Here is a 22,077-nt window from a genome sequence, read left to right as displayed (position 1 = left end):
ATGAGTGAGTTCTGGAAAATAACGTGGAACGGTAAAGAGATGTGGTTTTTGGGAGGTATTTCTTGCTTTATTTTTTTTTTAAATAAAAAAAAGCTCCCATGTACGTGCTTTTTATGTGTTATTGTAGAGTACATCTAATTTAAATAATAAAATTTCCGAAACCGTTCGTACAACAAGTACTAGTTGGATCGACGATGAAAATATCCCATTATTTGTCAATGCGGTGTATTGTTTGGGATTACTCTGCATAGGTATTCAACCTTGAATGAAACACTATGGTTAACGGAATTGGAACGGGTAACAATGTTCACTGTGATGCTTTTATGTTTGACAATGACCCCTGAAACGTGTTGTTGTTATCCACATGAAATTTTAAACAGAAAATTGGATAATGTGTTGATGAGATTTAAACTTTGATAAACCGCAATCGTGTCGCTGTTTAACGATTGCATCCGCTACTCTTTTTTTTGTTTACAGTCGATATCATTTCGATGTCAAATCTATTACCTCTTTAGTTTTACAATACAATAGGCTTATCATTCATTATTGACGATAGTGTTGGAAGTTGTGGACTGGCTGCAGGATATTTCAGATAAGGCTTTTATCCGGACTTGGAAAGTGACTAACAACATTTTGCTCTTAACTAAGGCCACTTAGACCTTGTTATCCATTTGGACTGCTTGTCTATGACTAGATAGAATTAGATCAAGGGCATATTCCAACACTCCCACTCAATTGATATAATTCTAACCATACTACCACTCAAACGACGTAACTCCACAACTTCTGCAACGCTCCCACTCAATCAATAAATTGCCAGCATCCACAGACGATTTTTAACCATTGCCTAGATGTTTAGAGTCCATATGCATTTTGACGATTGAATTTTGATTGAATGTAGCAGACCAATGTAAGTAATCGATTTTGACTGTTGAATGAATCATCGACCATACCGTCGATTGATTTTCCCGCCATGTTCATCAAGTAAACCATTCTCGGACCAATTGCCTTTATTGAACTATCGAGCACAATGCCCTCTGACTGGATCGGCACGTTCTTAACCACAATTGTACCAGTCTTCCACCTTAACTTTACCATTAAACATTGTCTACCGATTTTCGGCTTGACCATGGAAACTTTTGTCTATCGACTATCGACTGTCGACTTGACCATTGAAATGATTGCCCACCGAATTTCAGCTTGACCATTAACACCATTTGAATCCACTATTGTAACTGATTCTGCCGTTACCGCGAAACCAATGCAACTGAGACCAATGTAACTGATATTGCCGTTACCACGAAACCAAAATGTAACTGATACTACAATTACCGCGAATACTTTTGCACGATCCAGTGCCTTTACGTAACTGTTACTGCCGTTACCGCGAAATACTTCTCTTGAGCCACCACGAGCGTTTATACTTTGTCCACTAAATTTATTAGCGGCAAAACAGTACATCATGGGCACCATAACCTGTTGGAAGTGTAGTACTGGCTTCAGGATATTACGGGATATTATACCCGGACTTCAATAAAACACAACTTGCCTTTTGGCTGTTTTTTGAAAAGTGACTAACAACATTTTGCTCTTAGGGCCACTTAGACCTTGTTATCCATTTGGACTGCTTGTCTATCACTAGATAGAATTAGATCAAGTGCATATTCCAACAGATAGCAGATGACGTTTTTCTTTAAATAATTTCAAGAAAGTTTTATTAAACATGCGGGATAAACATGATATTTTTGGATTTTATTAATGATTTGTTGGCCCTCAACAAGGTTCCACAAAATTTTATTTGGCTTTATTGATTCCTTCGACTCACATGAACTTCTTTTCGTTATTAAATCTGGGATCAAAACAGTGACCGAAAAAGTCGTGTAACAAATAAATCTGTGAAAGGAAATTTCATATTAAGTCTTCGGTTGATCCTTCTTGTAATTATCATCCAGGACCTATTTTTCGAAATTTGATTTGCTTAATTTGCTAATAAAAATGTTGGTAAATTTTGGAAAATGGAAAATTTTAGCTTTAGCAAATGGAAAATCCAAAGATTGGTCCTGTCGAATCAATCTATTATCATTCAAATTGTTTTGTATGTCATCTTTGATGCATGAGAGCCTGCAGAAAAGCGAAAAGTTGCGGTTGAGTTTTATTGAACGGTAAACTTAATTTATTAAACATTTGAATTTAATAAAAAAAAATTATCGTTTTATGCTAATGCTATTCGTAAATGACAGAAACGCCAAACTCAACGCAGACAGTATAATATAAATTTTAGATAATAAAATTTTAAATAATCAATGAGACAAACGTCAGCCACACTAATTCGACTAACGAATAATAGATTTCAATTATAAAATTTATAACTAAATTTAAAAAAACTAAAAATAAATCTTGGTGAACATCTCTCTAACGCTATTAAATTTAATCTTTCATTTTCCAGGGCATTGAGCTGAATCACAATGTCAACGCCGGTATTATATTAACAGATCACTCACTGGTATTACAAAGTGTTACAAGAGCGGCAGCAGGTGATTACACGTGCTTAGCAGCGAATACAGAGGGGAAAGGAACCAGTAATCCAGTCACATTACGCATTCGATGTAAGTTTCAATCATCACATTCTTCAACTTTCCTTTCGTCTAGTGTATGTTACAATGTTGTTCACACCGATAAAGTTACAACAACAACAAAGAGAAAGACAGATTTTCTATTAGAAAATAGAGCAGTCGTTAGGACATTGTCAGAGGGCGAATATCGTCTACCAAATTTAAACAATTTAACTCTGGTGGAAAAATAACATCAAATATTCGAGACATTTGAAATTATTAATTTAATGATTAACTCCGAGTGCTATACACAGTTATTGATCCAGTTGTCCTATTTTATAAACCGAAATGGAAATGTTGTCACTCAGTTTTTCTTATATTCATGTCCTGAAATGAAATATCATTCACGCAGAACATGTCAAACAATTCCGAAATCAATTTCTTGAAAATACAAATTCTCGTCAACCGTAAAATTAGCAAACTCATATTGACGGGCTAGTTCTCTGCACAAACGACAGCTGAAAATTTATTTATGTCAAGAAAACATATTCTTTTTGGTGTTGTCTGGTTCTTATGTCTTCATTGTTACGATAATAGACAATAGTAGGTGCAAGGCGAAAAATATTTCACTTCGGTATTTCGTTTCCATTGCTCGGAACAAGCACAAAAGAAAGATGGAAAGAAATAAGGAATTATTTATGCGACAGCTAGTCTGGTTGTATTCTGTCTGGATGAATGGTGTCATTAGTTTCACGATTTTAGATGTACAGTTAGTTGCAGTGTTTTTGGAATTTAGTGGCATGAAATGTATACTTTGTGGCAAATTCCTCAGATAGGTTCCTTCAATTCATCATCACTTAAAACGGAAGTTTGTCCACAAATTTTGTCAAAGCACCTTTTTCTCTTCAACTGATATGAATGAGATGGAAGATTTATATTGTAGCCATCAGTTGCTAAGGAAAATTACCCTAACAACCGATAGTTTCATAAAGCTTTGAACATTTGTTTCTGAACGTAAACCGGATAATAGTAAGCTTAAAATACGACATTGAATTTCGATTAAATATTCTTAGCATTTTTCGTTGTCGCTTTTCTCTAGAAAATTGTTGATGAGATCACAGAGTTAATGACAAAGTAAAGAAGTTTGTGAAAAGGAAATTTCTTGTTGCTATATAATCGTTGGACTATTTCAAGATTATCTTAATGGATAATTCGTTGTCCCCAACATATTTCGTACAACCATATTTGCCAATGTGCTATGGATATACCATAACTGACCGGACTACACCACTCCACTTGGCAGTAAACATAGAATAATCCTGCACAACAGAATAATTCCATTCCAGTTATAGTGTTTATGGATATATTGAGCGTATTATTGGTGATGTAAATCCTATTATTCCTTTATGCGATTATATGATAGATATTAGGAAAGCGTATTGATTTGAAGTTATAGAGAACGTCAACGATTACAGAAAGAATACCTTCCTTTTGAGATTCGTACCGTATTGCGAAGTAGTGACACAATCTTCTTATAAATATTTTGTGTGCTCATATAAGCAGAAAGAACTCGTTCAAATGGACGGTTGGGTCTGCTGCAAATTTAATCCTCAAAAGCCTCAGTACTTAAATTGGGAGAAAATCATTAGGCTTTGGATTCGTATGAGATGAGAATTTTTTTCCACCTCAGTACATTTCAGGCTGTAGGTGTAGCTTATTGAGACAGGCCAGGCATTTGAAGAAATTTCAAAATCACGTTGAAATAAAGTTTCATTTAAGAGTCCAAAAGTTTCGATTATATAAACTGGAGGTGCACCACGGTGAAGTCATTAAATGAGTTATTTTGGTTGTTTAAACCATTTTTAATGTTTTCCTTAAAATCTTGTACTTCATTAGTTTACTACATATTGGTTTTACCATGAAAATAACACTTGTTAGTACTCACTGTTTACTTTTGTTGTCGTTTTCTTTAACAGATGACTAACAGTTTCTAAAAAAGCTTTCGTCCCCCTAAAATACATTGGAATTAAACATTTAACCGGTTCTGTTGATAAATAAACAGACTTGAATCGTGTTTAAACCGAGAAAAAGAAACTATTCTTGTCATCGTTCCTAAATGAACAACCATTTCATTTCAAATGCTTCTAACTATTCAACCCAATCATTATTTAAGTGGGTGTTTCGTTTAATCGTTCACTACGAAAATTGGAACGGATAAAAGACTTCCGTTGTAGCAATCAATTGAGGCGAGAGAGAAGAAAAAGTAAAATAACATTAAACTCCTGATAATGTCCTTAACGAAATATACAAAAACCATTAAAGAAATCCACACTTTTTCTTCATCCCTAACAATATCACACTCGTTCATTGTACACATAACCATCAAGAGCATATCGTCCTTTTTCTGTTTCAGTTTAAATTTTTTTCTTTCTTTTCCTATTCAATTCTATTTGACCATCCTGCATGGTTTTATCAAATAAAACTTCTTTGTGTATCGAATTGAAAATGGTATTTTAAGGAAAAAAAAAGACTGGAGAAATGAACAAAAAAAAAACACGTAGAAGAAAAGTAGAATGAAGGAAAAGCAGCCGCATCCACATCTCAATTTTAAACTAAATTGTATGTACATAACGATATGGTGTGTACAAGAATTTGAAATTGTAATATGGATTTTGTGTTTACATAGCCTCCCCCATCGTCTTATATTAAAGCTCTTTTTATTGGAGTGTGTAACTGTATAATGTTATATTGTAGAGCTGGTACGTAAAATTTTTGGTCCTAGGTTATATGACAAGACCAAAGAACATATTTTATACAATATAAGATAGAGGATAAAAATATCCCTTTTAACTAAAGCTGTCGATCTGACATAGTCCGTATACACTTCCACTTGGAATTCCCATGTTGAGTTTCAGATAAAACGATAACAATTTCCTTTGTGTGGATCTATCTACGTATATATAAGCAAGTGTATGGAAAGAAGGATGTGGTGGAAAGGGTATTGGATTGTGTATAAGGATTTTCGGTGAATATATTGACACACAAGATGTCGTCACAATTTTCTAAAATGAATGTGTCGAGATGATAACAATTTTTGTGTTGTTAGTTGAACAGGTTATTGTTATTATATTGACATAGGGACCAGGTTTGAAGGTGGAAATTCACAATTTCTTCAGATTATGAAAATTATGTTTTGATAGACGGAATACAATTTCTATGACGGCATGACTTTTATTCAGTCTGCCAGCTTTTATCAAACATTTCTTTCAAACAAGCTAACACCGAATTGAAAGGATCTGCAAGTTTGTCTGAAAGGTAGCAAGTTCGGTGAAATTAATTGATTTAAGCAGACACTATTCAATAGAATGTATAATCAACATTCATCAACCCAATCCCCAAAAGCAGTTTCAATTAATTCGCAATCAAATGATCCGATTAAAATAAAATTGAAACTTAGCGTCTCCGGCACAGCCTTCAATATACATCAAACAAATTGATTAAATAAAAGTTTATTTTGAATTCGAAACCAAAATCGTACACCTCTCACACTTAAATTTCAATATTATTCACCTTTTCTCCTCTTCACCAACAGCTGCCATAATATTAGAAATACGGGAATATTATACCAAAGGTCTCAGACACTCACATCTCTCAGACATCCAACCATCCATCGGTACATTCACAGCAATCACATTAAACTTTATTCACCTTTTGCTTAAAATTGATTAGAAATTCAATCCTCTGTTCGGGCATTACAGTTTGAGAACCTTAACTGCTGTAATTCATTTTGCCATATCAATCCTCTTAAGGGCAAAGTCCATTTGTTTAGTTTTACTTAGGCATAACACAAAAACTATACTCTCTCGTCATATTAAATATATATGTGTGGTGTCGGGTATAGTATGTACGAATGGGTTCGGTAAACATGTGAACACTACTTTATATTGTTCACATTATGTACATAATCTACGAAACGAAAACCGAAATATAGATTTGGTTATATAATACCGAAATGCCCTCCCCGTAGAGTTTGCACTGTCTCTAATACCCAGAAGGGTTGAAAGTGTTTTACCATCACCAAATGTTGTTAACAAATTTTTAATTAGTTTTTGCTCATAAATTGTATTCTGTACAACTTATAATATAGAAACTGCGTTAGTTTGCTATGGGAAAAGATATTCATTGAATTTTCCTCATTTCGTCTGAAAAATTATTATTAAAGTTGGGTCATTTTAGAATTTTATGTGCGGAAGTAGCAAAAAAAAACCCTTTATCCATTTTGTGAGTGAGCGTGTGTGTGGGTGTCACACAGCATACTAACTTGTTATGTACAATTGGACCCAAAAGAATGTGCACATAAAAAAGAAGAGGGCATGGCAATATAGGTGGCATAAAATGATTAAGGTATATATGAGGTGTAATTTGGTTAAGTGTAAATAGAGTAAACCTTGTACACATTTGAATTATGTATTCTATATATACCAGGCAATGGAGGCAATAGTTTTTAAAAAGTTTGAAGTTTTGAGTTTAATTTAGTAAATTTTGTCCATATAAATTCAGACATCTTTTTCATTTAAAAGTTTGTCTGATGTAGCATATAGCAAAAAAACATGGGATAATTGTGTCGAGAGCAATTTTAATTACCACAACGAATCCTGGTTAATCGATTGACAAGTGGAGCTGTTTCAATTATGTTTCTAATCTAACTTTTAAGCCTTTTAATGCAGCGATAATCGACATTCGACAGGTATGTTACTTGACACTGTTATTCATTGCCAATTCAGAGAGAGGAACGTCAATTTTCTGGAAACAAATTTCACATACCGCAAATCAGAGCATTGTCATTAATTCCGTTGCTTCTGCTTGTTTTACATCTTCCCACATGGCGTCCTTTTGACCAAGCAATCCGCTCGGCAACGTGTAAAAAACCAAAATGAAAACCCAATAGAAACCGGTGGCGATCCATTTTTGTCAACGGACATGAACAAATTTCTTAATCTATTGCAAAATCCATAGCTGAAGAAACAGCTAAGTATCAGATTCTGTTGTAAACAAATACGACAAAAGCAAGTGATGAGCTTTAGCAAGTGACTTCATGATAACAGAATGTATGTTAAAATAAACGAAGTAAAAGATTTTGTATCAAACACGAGAGCTAACGGAATATATCGGTCGAAATTATTCAGAGGCGACGGTACTTTTCAAACCGTCTGTGGCGGAGACCACATTATTTTGACCTCTTTTTATTGGCGGATACATATAGAAATATTCATGACGTTTCTGAAAGACTGACTTTATTGTTTCAAAAAGGTTACTTGTCTTTTATTAGCTTCTTTCATTCTATTTTTTTCTGAAATTACAAGCTAATGTATACCACGACCCCTTGCTAAGAGTTATTGAACTTAATGAACTTAGTTCCTTCTTTTATGAATTTGCGTATCCTACTCTCTGGTGGATACTGGATATATATGTAACATACAAGTGAAACGAGAGCAAAAAGTTTTTCCAAACAAAAAAGAAATAATAGATTATCCCTTCATACGTAAACATTTGTATATATATATGCAATCGTTCCGGCTCCACATATATATAAACCAGAAAACCTTTATCACCCTCAATTTATTTAATTTTGGTTAGAATGTAAACAAAAAAGTTTATTCCCTTCGTTGAATGTATCGAAAAGTCACCGATTATCTAACTTTATACATACTTTGATGTCTTCAATAGCCGAAATGGAAAAAAAACCAATGCATCAATGTACAACTATTAGATGGAAAAAGTTTTCCATTTCTCATGATGGGTATTCCATGATTTCTGTTAGTGTCTCATAAATTGTAGGCATTTACCATGTGCTTTGCAACATTTACTGGTGTATATGGTACATGTAAAAGGCATAGCATAAAGATTTAGATGCCTTCGATTTTCGTACACATCTCAACAGAGTCAAACAGTAGATTGGAACTTGTTTCTATGGTTGGATGTGTATGCCATGACTATCTGTATCCACATAACTCAGACTATTATGGGATGGAAAAAGTAGCAGAAACTTTTGTACCATGAAACAAGCTGACGTGAGCTTAATGTAATATGCACTTTGCGAAATTAGGTACCGAAAGTCGGCTCAATTTAACGGTGTCGGTAGCGCTTGAGGGTCTTCTTTCATTTAAATTGTAAGTTTTAATTCAGTCTAATTTTTGAGGGTTTTTTCTTTGACAACAAATATTTATCTTTCGAAAGTGGGTACTAGAAAACGTTGAATGACGTTGTCTAACGAAGGACTCGCCATATACCTCTTACATTTAATAAGTATCGCCGAGGACCAGTCTAATTATAGAAATTCCATTTAAATTTTTTTTATCAAAGTCGAAAGTTGCTGCGTCGATTGTGTAACACACGAATTGCTCATATTTCACATCCCAGCCAGGGACCGTATAAAGCAGATTATATATAAACGATTTTAGGATGGAGACGTTATGGGAACAAATTTGGTCGTAATCGTAATAAATGCATGTTTGTGTATATATAAAGTGAATACATAGTAAGAGACAGAGGGAGATGCTATTCAGAGAGACTTTATAAAACAAAAGCCTCATAGATTTGTATGGGAATTCGTATAGAAGCAATTAAATTAAATGATTCAAAACTTTTTGATAATAGAATTGATTAATTGTCGCTGGATTTTGGGAGATTGTTTAATTTATTGTTAAAATCTATTGTCGAGGAGGTTTATGGTACTAATATTTTAAGGCTAGGAGTTTTGGTAAAGTGGATTATAAACGTATTAGTCGAAAGCAGATGAGTCCTTTTTTGTATGTTATATTATGATGGTGGATTAAACGGCATTATCGACACAATACATTTACCGTCATTTAACCGAATTTAATCTGTAATTAATTACAAGAACATGATAAATAAGCGGAAGCTGGTTGTAGCAAAAGTAATATGAGTCAAGTAACTCACACCCGTATATACATTTTGCCATTTTGTTGGATGGATGGCAACAAAATGCAATTCACCATTTGTCTCTCCCACTAAATTGTTGGAGTAAATTTATTCTTACATTTCGAATGTAAATTTTACACCTTTACACTTCTCCAAACCACATCATTTATTATTCTATCACGTCAGAGAGTAGTGGTACTTGCAAAGTTCATTAATACATTATGTTGCAAACGAATCTAATGAAAATTTATGAAGAAGTTGTATGTGAACAGAATGGTTACACTTTAAATTTAAAGATTTCGTCAGTTGTTGTGTGTGAGAGAAATAAACATCAACACAGCAATTTGGCAACATTGAGGTGAATGTTAAGAATATTTATGTGCTATGTGAGGCGAGATGCTATCGAATTTAATTTCGTGGGTGAGTCTTAATTTTCAACAACAATAAATCTGCGGTAGTTTTCTTTGCAGGAACGTTTTGCATACGTAAAGATATCATGAGACGTTGTGCACATATGACGACACACAGTTTTATTCAATATTTTACATCCCTCCTCCTTCCTTGGATCAAAACTGATCCAAATTTCATGGAACCGTCCCTCTTTCTTGAAAATCTTCTTGCCCATTCTTCCACAACACAAACCCTAACTCGACTCCTAAGTGGAACCGTAAAAGTTGTCGACCATCTAACCTCATAATCATCTCACTTCCTGAGACAATTTCAAAATTCATTGATTTTTCGTAACTGTTGACAAATTGATTGTTCGTCAAATTATTCCATCAAACATTTTTATTTAAATCATCCATCAATCCATTCACCCGTCCATTTTCTATTCATTTCTATTTTCAACAATGTATGCTAATAGGCAGCCCATTGTTCAATTGCTTTTATCAATTATTGGTCAATGTAATAGTTTCGTTGGTATGATAAATAATTTGACTGGTAAATTGCATTGTCACAAAACGTTTTGTTATTTATTCATTCATCGTGTGAACAGAGACAAAACATTGTTCATACTTAACCTGATTTCTGGCTGATAAATTATTTTATTTAACGCTGTTGCGTCTGTAAAATTCGCTTTTATAGAATCGTAGAATCAGTGGGTCTGTTAAGTTTCAAATGTTAAAATTATTTATTGTATTGGCGTGTATATATCGACATTAAACACTGTTTATCGGAGTATGTGACCAAACATTGTTTCTCTCAATTATTCCATTGAAGTGACGTCGTTATTACTTATATAGGTAAATATATCCTGCATTAATATGTCGATAAGTTGATCGTTTGCGCCAATACAATAAAACATTATAAGGTACCAGTGCATATACCACGAACGAATACTCTTCTGTATATTACACGTACACTCGTTACACTCGTGTTTGTGTAATATACAGAAGAGTATTAATTCTCGGTATATTCACCGGTACCCGGTACCTTAATGTACTATTAAAACTTCACGGTGAAATATAATTTCACATTTCGCTGTGGTCAACAAGGTACTCCACCTTGATTTAAGGTACCATTTTACACTTTTTGATTAATTTATCAATCCAGAAATTAAAATTAACAAAAAAAAAACTTAAAAGGAACACTGTATGCTAAGACAGGACGAGGCGTATAAGATATAATTCTTGAATTTAGATTCACCATACATTTTGTTGTAAAAGAGAACAATATGCAGAGCTGTTGGCTTATTTTTATCGTTGTTGTTGATAACAGATATGAGTAACTTTAGCTTATGGACATTCAGAATCCAAGAATCCAATTTTCGAGAAATTGTAGACCTTCTTCTGCGTTTTTCTTTAATTATTTATAATTGATTATCAGTAGTTTGATAATCCGAGTCCACCATTATCTTGCGACCAAGTCATAGCTAATTCCTCGTGCTTTATGAACATAAATTCAATTGTGTTAAAAAACGACATATCATTATTTATGTGCTCTGCGTAACTTGTACGCCACACGTTCATGGCTTTCAAAGTACACTTAAACAATAAGAAACGGGGGGAACGAATTATATACTCATAGTACGTACAAAATTTCGCTTAGTGTGGTTTGTCCGTTTTCGGTAGTCCCCCTAAGGTCGGACATCGTTTCGTTTTTGAATGTCACCTGACTGGATCTGATTTTTTTATGGCGAATCAGCAACATTTTCCATTGTTGATCTTAACTAAATTATTGGAAATGTGGCAATAGTACTTCACTGGAACCGAAAAGATTTTTAGTTAGCTGAAATTATTGCATACCAAATCAAATTACATCAATATCAATAGTAAACCATGTTCCAAATTGGTGTATTTTAATGTTATTAACATAATTTGTTTACTTCATGCAAACGTCTGCAATATTGTAAACATAAGGCTCCACACCATATAATCCAATCTTTGATATGTAAAGTAAATACACAAAAAAATTGTCGTTTACCCGTAGAATAACACGGAAAGTTCCGTGTAATGAATGCATAGTTGAAATTTATTTTTTTATTTGACTATGTTTTACGACACTAAGTTAATAATAAATCGTTTTCAGTTAGTTTAATTACGTCAAGCACCCTCTAATGTTCATTCAGTCAGTATTGTTAGGCAAAATAATTCGAACATTAAAGGGACCGTAAACCGCTCAATCCAAAAATATTTCGGAATAAATTCAGAAACCATACGTATAAGAAAATTGTACGGAAAATACATAAATTAAAGAACCAAAAATGTTTTGTAAATTTTGAAGTTCCGGAAATATATTTGACACAGGTTGGCGTGAATTTCAAAACTTCAACCTTTAATAACTCTATTATTGTGAAAATAAATTACACCCTTTTATAAAGGTGGTTTGGTTGTTGGGTGTACACACGTACAGTATAGGTGTATAGGTGTATAAACACGCTCATTGCTCCATATATGTATCCAAGTATTCAATGATAAACTTTCGTACATAATAATGTATACGATTATATTATACTTCCCATCACATCACAGAGAGGTGTTGTGCCTGGGGTTTTATTTGAATGAACAATAATATGCTCCAAAACGTTTTCGTGTTCAAGCATCAAAATACCAATTGTAAAATTATGGTTTATGGTTGGATTTTCATCATATTCATGCCTAATCATTAATATATAACTTTTCTAATAAAACAATGCCATGTTACAAAGCACAGCGCATTTTACATCTATATCGTTCCAATACTTCATTTCCTTACCTAGGTAGCATTACTATAGCCTTAGCCAAGCATACCTATATAGAAATTGATGTGGTGTGCAAAGTTATACGTAATTCTATTATTGTGGAAATGTGAGCAGATGATTGCAGCGATATTGCAAACAAAATTCAAACAAACACCACACACGAAAATATTTCACAAAAGAAAATTTATTTCTGAAAATTTCACTATAACTTTATTATTAATGCATGGAATGAATTATAATTTTGTTTAATTCGTTGTGTATTTCTTAAGGAACGATTTTCGCTACATACATATTTAATTGCGTCGACTAAAATGGCATAATTTCTGCTAGGAACAAGTCTTTTCTGATAATACAATAAGCTGGCGCAATTTAAATTTCAACCTTATTTATGCGAATATGTGAAGTTTAACTAAACTTTGTTCTTCCTGTTAGACTCGTACGATGAATGGATGAGTCTGGGGATATTAGCTTAACAATACATTTTTTGCTCATCCATCGGATTTCCAACTAAATCCGATTTCTATTTGTTTCTTGACAAAACTAAGCCTAAGATGTTTCGGAGATGTACTTAGAAGACGTGAACCATGTGAATAACGACGACAAAAATAGGCGATAAGCTTTGTTGGTGCTTCTCTACAAAGTTAAATGTAGAAGTAAAAGAATTTGTGTTCAACACTTGAAAATGTATGAGAAGTAGCAGATTTCATGAAATTTTTTGAAAGTTATATAAGACATGAACGTTGTTGCAATAACGAAGACAAAAATCAGAGAAATGATTCGAGATTATCATTTCTCTGACAAAAATAGATGATAATCACCACAGTGTAACTACATGTAAAAGTGAAAGATCTTTAATTCAACGCGTATAGATCTAAAGATTGACCATTGCCGATGAGATGCCACTTTGGAATCACATGATAATCCTTCGCATCTCTTCGAAAGGGCATGTATATCGTTTTTGATGATACAAGGTCTTTAACTTCATTTGTTTCAACATACGTTTTACTATGTAAAATCACGTAAACCAGAGGTCATTGCTTATTTTTGTCGTTGCTGTAGACAGCAGATGCTTAGCCGTTTCTCAAAAACACATGTGAAGCTCCAGGCCTTTCAGTGTAATATTTTGACCGAAACTATTGTCGAATGGAATCGTTTTAACGTGGTTTCGACAATCAAATTACTTGTGTTCAGTTTTAAATTTGTGGCAGAAAAAGTTGCGGTATTTCACAATTATATTGATTATATCGAAGTTACTGAGCTGACGACAATCCATGTAGAACAATGAATTAAAGTGAAAAAGAACAAAACTCTGCTAATTTCTTCGCGTCTTATATGAACAATATGAGGAGTGTGATAAATTTCGCTGATTAATAGTCATAAGGTAAAGAACATTTGAATTTATCTGTACGAGTAAATAAAAACTACGACTCAGCAACACGCTGAAAAATTATTCTTTTAAGTTTCTTTCTTTTTTGCGGATATTTCATCTAACCAGAGCGATAAAGGAAGAAGACTAAGAAAACAATATACGACGAATAAAAATTTCGCTATCTTATCGTATCTAGGAATCCCATTCCACGTCAATCGTTTTGTTCCACCAACAACAACTTGAGAATAAATGCTATATTTTCGAAGCAAAACGAATTTTGTAGTTTTGCAATTTGAAACTCATTCGTATTCAACTCTTGATACACTACCTATCAAGAATCCGTAAAAATAAAAATAAATTGGGTCGTAACTTTCCTCTACAAAACTATACTCAATAATATATAGCTTTTGATGGTGAAACACACAGATATCCATTTTATATATTTTACCTACATGAAGTGTATATATCGCAGTCCTCTCTCAGTATGTGGAGTGTATGGTATAGAAACGTACGGCGAAAGAATGTATTAAGAACTGGGTAATGGATAAGTAAGTTTTGGGCAAATTTTATTTCATTTGTGATGAGTGGGACATTAAATGAAGAACGCTATACGGATCTTAATTCGCTTGATAGTTTTTAAAAAAGAAAGGCGAATGGGTTTATAGAGGAAAACACTCATTCACGTCGATAAATTATTGTTGACGTTTAATGGCTCCGTAGTTTTGCTGTTGATAGTAATGGTTTCTAGTTTACGGAGCCAGAGGTTCCACGATTTCATGTGGTATCTAAAATTATAATTTCATGAGGTTTATGTGGAGATTATTTTAGGCAAGTTTCTATATGAAATAATTACAGGCGAAGAAAAATAGGAAGTCACACTTTCAATCCAATTCTCGTTATACTGAATATATGTTTATTATCGTGGATATAGCGTGTGGAACGAATAACATCAATTGGATTTTATTCGTTCTCCCATCGTATTGGTTACCCTAGCAAAACAAAATACTGGAAAATTGATTTTCTAGTTGACGGCATTAGAACCCAAAGTTTCATACGTGTTTCATGTTTCACAGTCTTGGGTCGTAGTGGTAAGACCTTATAGGCACTCATGAACAGTGTGACAGTCTGGCAAAGCAGAAACAAAACTCGCTTGAAAATAACTGTAGATTCAAAATTTGTATTCAACTCATTCATTTCACTCCTCGTAGTGGAGTCGTATTTGGAATTATATAGATAGATTGGGACTTCTGATTCTGCCTCTTAAAAGCGAATTTATAAATACAGTTAAAGCCTTCAGCAACCTCTCAAAATCATATCATGTTTTATCTCTATCAAAAAACATAGAAGACGTATCGAATTTTCTTCCCAACCGCCTACAACCCCCAGAAACGATATGCAAAATTTCCACGAATTTCATTGATTCAAAATCCCAACATAATGCTTTGCATAGGCTCATACCATACACTGTCTTTGTCTATTTTAATTAACATTTATTAACTTAAACCCATCTTGAACCCAATACCAAAATGTTCACCTTATTACGCTTGCAAACCAGATTAAATTGGTTCGTCGTTAATTAACAAAGTATTAAATTGTATTGGCTGATATAGCACTCTGTATCTGGTGTTCTGTGTACAAAGTATACTTTTGATTCGGAACTATTGTCTCGCAATATATGAACGATATCGTATATCTAATTGGAAATCCATAAATTATTGACGTGCATTATGTTATAGAAATGTAGTTTCCAACAAAACCATGTCAGATGTGAAAATTTACAGGTATTCTCGATTGTCGCTTTAAATATATGCGGACGAGAAACACTGTTGTGTATCGCAACACAAAATATATCCGGTATGTGAATTCAGTTATTTACTTATTAAATTCAATTAGCTGGTTCGATTCCAAAGAGGTCAAAGGATATTAAATGCAAATTCAGTCGAGCAATAAAACTACTCATTAGATCGATGATAGTTTTTTGGGATTAGTAGGTTCAGTTCCTAGTGAGTTTGTTCCAGATAGTGATGATAAGAGGAAGGTACAGAGGAATTGGGACCTTCCGTTGGTCAATAGCAAGTTTAGCGGTATGTTTGAATCTAGTGAATCTGTTGATCGTGCGAGACTGCTTGCGTCATCTACTAAAGAATCTTCAAAGTGGCTGCAGGTTGTCCCGTCGAGTCAGCTAGGTTTACTATTAGATAACAATGCTGCAAGAATTGCTGTTGGTCTGCGTTTAGGATCCCAATTGTGCGAGGAGTATAGGTGTGTCTGTGGTGAGTTAGTTAAAAAGGATGGTTTGCATGGCTTGTCGTGCAAGCTTAAGACAGGGATAACGTCGCGGCATGATTCCGTTAACAGAGAGTTTTCTTATGGTTTTTCTGCTGCAGATTTTCCAACTTTGTTGCAACCGCCAGGAATTTCTAGAGATGACGGTAAAAGACCTGATGGTATGACTCTGATTCCTTGGAGTCATGGTAAATCGCTTTTATGGGATGTGACGGTGCGTGATACGTTGGCTCCTTCGTACATTAATGAAACTTCTAAAAAAGCGCGGTCAATTGCAGAGAAAGCGGAGAGATTAAAACATAATCATTATAGAAAACTTAAAGAAAATTATTTATTCACCCCGCTTGCTTTTGAATCTTTAGGTTGTATGGGTCCAGAAACAAATAAATTTGTCATGAAATTAGGATCATTGATGAAAAAAGCATCAGGGGAAAAGCGTTCAACAGACTACTTGTTGCAAAGAATTTCAATTGCTATTCAAAGGGGAAACGCAGCATGCATTCTTGGAACGTTGGGAAGAAACAGAGTGGACGATTTTTATTTATTGTAATTTCTGTTTTTGAAAAGATCGATTTTTTACTGGCTGTGCAATTTGAGCAGTCTTTTTTTCGCTTATCTTAAAATAAAAAAAAAAATTTTACTCATTAGAATGTCTGCGAGTGTTTTGTCCTTTGTTACTGTCAACTTCAGTGGTATGTTCTTTGCATGCCAAATTCTGAATGCTACATAGGTCTTCAATGCAAACAGAAATTTAAACCAAAATTGTTATTATAAAAACTCAGAACATTTTCATTCGTCTACACATATAACATTGATATTTTCCTGGAACTGATACCACTTCATTTTAGAACTGAATTTCTGGTTAGATGTATTCTCAAACATAATTAGATAGTTACCGATACTTACTTTGTACAACACATACTCCCGACAGTTTTGCCTACGGCGGGAATGGGTTGTGGCATTTTCTCTACTTAAAAGCAGATTTTGTCGGTGTGTACTGGAAATTATTGTTGTTCAAAATTGTAGACAGTACTACAGTGAAATCAATTTGATTAATCAAAATTGGTATGAGGGATATAATATCCATGCCATACCTCATTAAATTTAAATAATATCAAACGTATATCAAATTAACAACCATTTTGGGTTGAAAGGATCCAGTTACAAGGAACTTGTGTCAGTTGATAATGATAGCGTCGTTGGTCGTCGTGTTGTCTGCATTAGATGGATGTGGCTTTTTTTTTGTCAAGTCTCAGTTGAAATTAGCTTTAAACACTACAGGGTTCAATTAAGGGGTAAGCGATAGGTTAATGAGTCTACACACGACGTCACAGGGCGAAGCCACCTGTGTTAAAGTCGAACCTTTTCATCCATGCATTCATATAGACACATTGCAATTTTCACTTACTGTGTGGGAAAATAAACAGGTCACATTTTCAGCTGACACGGCCCAATTGATGTTATCCATTCTATATGCTTTATTCGCGGTAATAAACGTATACATAAGTAAATGGCGTGTAATGCATGTGGATTTAATACGAATGAGGAGAGTTTGATTGTAACCATTTATTTATATTTGCCTGTAATTAAGGATTGACGTGAAACTTAAAAAAAAAAAATTGGACTTGACATATACTTCGTATGAAAGGTTTACTTACAGTTGTACGTCAACTTATCGCAATTTGCCTGATGCGTCTACTCTTTTGTGAAGCTTACGTTCAATGGAAATGAGTTTATTACCTCAGACCCATTTCCATTAAACAAAAGCTCAACTCGAGATTTTTTAAATAAAATTTGTCAATCCCTTACTGAAGTAGGAAAGAAAATATATAAAATCTGTCATTGCTCTTAATTTATTTCTTTTTTTCCCTTTACTACATCCAGACGCTCCAGTGTGTTCAGCTCTACATGACGAATTACTAGGTGCCCTCAAACACGAAACGCTATCATTAAAATGTGAGGTTGATGCATCTCCACCAGCTGAATCGTTTCATTGGACTTTTAATTCATCTGGCGAACAAACAGAGCTCCCATCACGTTTACACTCCAGCGAGGTAATGTTCATAAAGAAACGTTTTCATTCAAAGTTTTTTTTTATGAACGTTTTCTATGATTTACTTTCGAAAGCTTTCTTTTCGGTCTAATACATTCTCCTCACTTTATTTACTTCTCAATGTTTAATTTTGTCTTCGTTTTTTTCTCTCATTTTTAGACTGGATTTTCACGTTTAAATTATACACCAACGACTGACTTAGACTATGGTACCATCTCATGTTGGGGAAGAAATGCAATTGGTGTGCAAAAAATGCCATGCATATTTCAAGTGGTTGCTGCAGGTATAATTTTATAAAGAGTTTGGTTACAATAATCTTCCTTTTTTCTTTTGAATATTTTTTTTGCCATTTTTATTCAAAACGTTTTTTTCTCTCCTCTTTCGTTTAAGTTTTAAAGTTTTTAAAGTTTTCTTTTCGTTTCTGTTGTTTTTTTTTTGTCTTCGTCGATCATACGATAGATAACAAATGGTGTTCCATTTCTCATCGTCTTTTTTTCTGTAACACGTTTTCGTACAAAGTGGCACACACAGCATGTGTGTATCGGTATTTTTTTTTACTTGTACGTGAATGCTTTGAATGTTATATTTTACACAACATCATCCATGAAAATGTCTCTGGGAAAATTTATGCATCGAAGAAAATGTGTGTTATATATAAAATGTCTTGATTTAAATATCACAGCGTGTACATGCTACATTGCTCTGATGTTGCCATACCATTGAACTTGTTTGGAGAAAGCAAGCAAAAAAAAATCAGTAAGTTTATGGATGGTTGAGGTGAAATAGATATGTGGGAGAATGCTGATGAGTATATGATGGTGAAACACTATGCAAACATAGTTACTTTGTGCTTACATTATTTTTGGCAAAGAGCAGAGTCATCGATATTTTTCATACTTGCAAGCCATGCTTGCCGTGTTATCGATGGAAGCTTTGAAACAGAAACTTTGTTATTTTAGTGCATTAATATTTGATAGTAATCTGAGTTTTTCACAAACAAAATATGACACAAAAATAACTTGTTTTCCATGCAATATTCGGTTCCGTATCAGTTTTTGGGGATTGATTTCATCCAATTTTGTTTGGTATAAGCCGAGCGGAGCGAGAGAAAAATCTAGACATTTTTTTAAGTACAATATGCGTCAGCATCTACTAGTGTCAGTTGGGAATACGATATTTTTTCGTCAAAACCGGTTTGATAATAGGGAACGTCAGATTTTTCGCCGCTAAATGCAACTATCGTGTAACACTAACACTAGACGGTAACACTAACGCTAATCGCTAAATGTTTGAATGGTGAACTTATATCTACTGTGCGATAAAACTTCGAACCATGACGTAATCAATCAGTCAAGAAAATCAATTTTCAATTTTAACAGGTTATAACCAAGGTAAATATATGGGCGGAGGTAATGCCATATATAACCGAATCAGATTTGCAGTGGCACGAAAGTTCACTATAAACGCCATCTCTCTCTTTCTTTAAAATCACAAAATTGCTTAGAAACCTGGGCCATCTGTTTTGTTATAGGAGCAATATTTTGTGAAACACAAGCGAATCATAGTCAACCATTTAAAAAAAGGTGTCACTTGCTTCGAACTATTGTGCTAGGCCGCATGGCATTACCTCCGCCCATATATTTACCTTGGTTTTAACAATAGAAATATCATATTCCCAACTGACACTAGATGCTAATGCTATTGTTAAGGTGAATGACTATAAATTTTTGGATTTAATTTATTGGATCTTACAATAACTTTTCTTCAAAATGGTCGTAATGGCGTGGTGCGGTGGAAAAATTGCTGTTCCAATATTTTATCGCTTAACTACTATAGCATCTGTCAACTGCTACTGTTATAATGATGACAATAATAAATAATAATCACCTCTAGCTAATGCGTCCTATTCAGCAGAATGTTTGTTAAAATAAATGAAGTTATAGATTTTATGTCAATCTGTCGAAATTACTCAGATCGAAAATCAGGGAATAGATTCGATGCTTGTTGTCGGTGAAACGTTAAACGTTAAAATTCAGGTGCTAAATATTCTGTTATTGGCTACAAAACCAATGACAACGATTGCGCTTCAAAAGGATTTCCTTTTGTTGAGCACCCATTTCACACATTATTGATGGACTCTAACATTACCACATTATATACATAAATTGATGGTGAATTTAGCTTGATGTTTTCCAGAATTTTATCTCGTTACACACTATTGAATGCATTTTTGAAATCTATCTTCAGGATTTTATTTCATTTTACCCTTTTTTGCATTCAGGACGGCCATTCGCTCTACAAAATTGTTCAGTTACAAATCAATCTTCCGATTCACTTCAAGTAGAATGTGTTGAAAGTTTCGACGGAGGTCTTCCACAAGCATTTCTATTGGAATTAGTAGATATGTCTGACTTGCGATTGGTGCGAAATTTAACTATTATCGTAAGTATATTGTGCATGTTGAACGAAACATTCTATTTGAAAATTGTAATAATCGAAAATTGTCCATTTACAGCGACCACCAGTAGCATTTTACGTCGACAATTTGGAACCCGGAAATTCGTACAGAATTATTCTGTTTGCTGTAAATGCAAAAGGCCGATCTGAACCAACAATTATTGATGATATTACATTCAAGGGTGTTGCAAAGTTCACAGGTAATGTTATATTCCATGAAAGTAAATAATTGAAAACCACAACGCCACATTAATTTTGATCAGAAATAATTTATCAGCAAAATACTCGGTAAATACTAGACCAATATTCCGAGTTGCCATAGTTTTCGAATTATTCAATTTGCCAATTTATCATTTCGGGTGTGATTTTGCCTTTCTTTGCTATTCACACCCGATATAATCATGTATAGCTCTTGTAGAATAGCACATCGGGTTTTATTTTATTATCGATATAAATGCTTCGAAGAGCATAATTTCGAGCAAACGGTGAGTGATGTCATGACGTTGTTGTAACTTGGTTACGGCACAGATAGATATTATACCCATCTGTGTTATTGAAGTGTTAAGCTGCTAGTTAAGTAAATTAGGTAAATATTTACTGAAAGGATTTCACGTTCACAATACTTAGTTGCAAATGAACAATCAATAGACTGTCAATATACTTTTTGCAATGACATGGATCCCTATTGGGCTTTAGTTACAATATGTTTTATAAGCTCTGAATATCGTTCCACAATGAAGAGCAAAATGGAATCTTGCGTACAGAGCTTATTTATCTCATTCGGACCTTCTTTAGAAAATTGATCAATTGGTCATACCATAACAATAACATTGGTGCAATATTCAATCAATGCAATACAATTAAGACAATCAAATCTGCTTGATGTTGTTGGAAAGCCGATACAAATGCTCGAAGGTTTGCTTGCGATTTACAGGAGATTAAACTCCTTGAAACAATTATTTGTCTTTCAAATAATCATGTGTAGAACCGGAGTGATACAGAAAAGCGTAGACGTTTGAATGTGAGAATTGCTTTGACTTTAATTTCCTCCTTGTTTTTTAATTCTGGTGCGATGAAAAAGTGTATCACTTCAGAATTACAAGTTCGAAGAGGAGAATGAGTTTGGGTTTTCCATTAAAACGAAAGTCCTCACAAAGTCCAAATACTTACGTCTCATCAGACCATGCGACTACGCGCTTTCGAAACATTCATCTTTCTCTGTGGGGTGGAGACTTCA

At 33.9% G+C, this 22,077-nt stretch overlaps 1 protein-coding gene and 2 long non-coding RNA genes across 3 annotated transcripts in view; 2 read left to right on the top strand and 1 right to left on the bottom strand.

Annotated features, from left to right (window-relative positions):
* LOC119080356 (hemicentin-1-like) overlaps positions 1-22,077 on the top strand; it is a 259,563-nt gene that overhangs the window by 204,345 nt on the left and 33,141 nt on the right. Inside the window, exons 10-14 of the mRNA XM_037188657.1 lie at positions 2,447-2,606; positions 18,215-18,384; positions 18,543-18,666; positions 20,665-20,825; positions 20,899-21,040. Coding sequence (XP_037044552.1) covers positions 2,447-2,606; positions 18,215-18,384; positions 18,543-18,666; positions 20,665-20,825; positions 20,899-21,040 — 757 coding nt within the window. The remainder of the gene's footprint in view (positions 1-2,446; positions 2,607-18,214; positions 18,385-18,542; positions 18,667-20,664; positions 20,826-20,898; positions 21,041-22,077) is intronic.
* Positions 8,414-13,438, top strand: LOC119080360. The gene is made up of 3 exons (XR_005088319.1): positions 8,414-8,423; positions 13,108-13,111; positions 13,407-13,438. It is a non-coding gene; the product is annotated as an uncharacterized LOC119080360 (long non-coding RNA).
* On the bottom strand, positions 16,538-21,719 carry LOC119080359. Its single transcript, XR_005088318.1, has 3 exons — positions 21,708-21,719; positions 18,478-18,487; positions 16,538-16,946 (listed from the first exon to the last, which is right to left on the bottom strand). It is a non-coding gene; the product is annotated as an uncharacterized LOC119080359 (long non-coding RNA).

The sequence above is a fragment of the Bradysia coprophila genome, unplaced genomic scaffold (genome assembly GCF_014529535.1).
Source record: "Bradysia coprophila strain Holo2 unplaced genomic scaffold, BU_Bcop_v1 contig_350, whole genome shotgun sequence".
Taxonomy (NCBI): domain Eukaryota; kingdom Metazoa; phylum Arthropoda; class Insecta; order Diptera; family Sciaridae; genus Bradysia; species Bradysia coprophila.
This window is presented reverse-complemented; position numbering and strand designations above follow the sequence as displayed.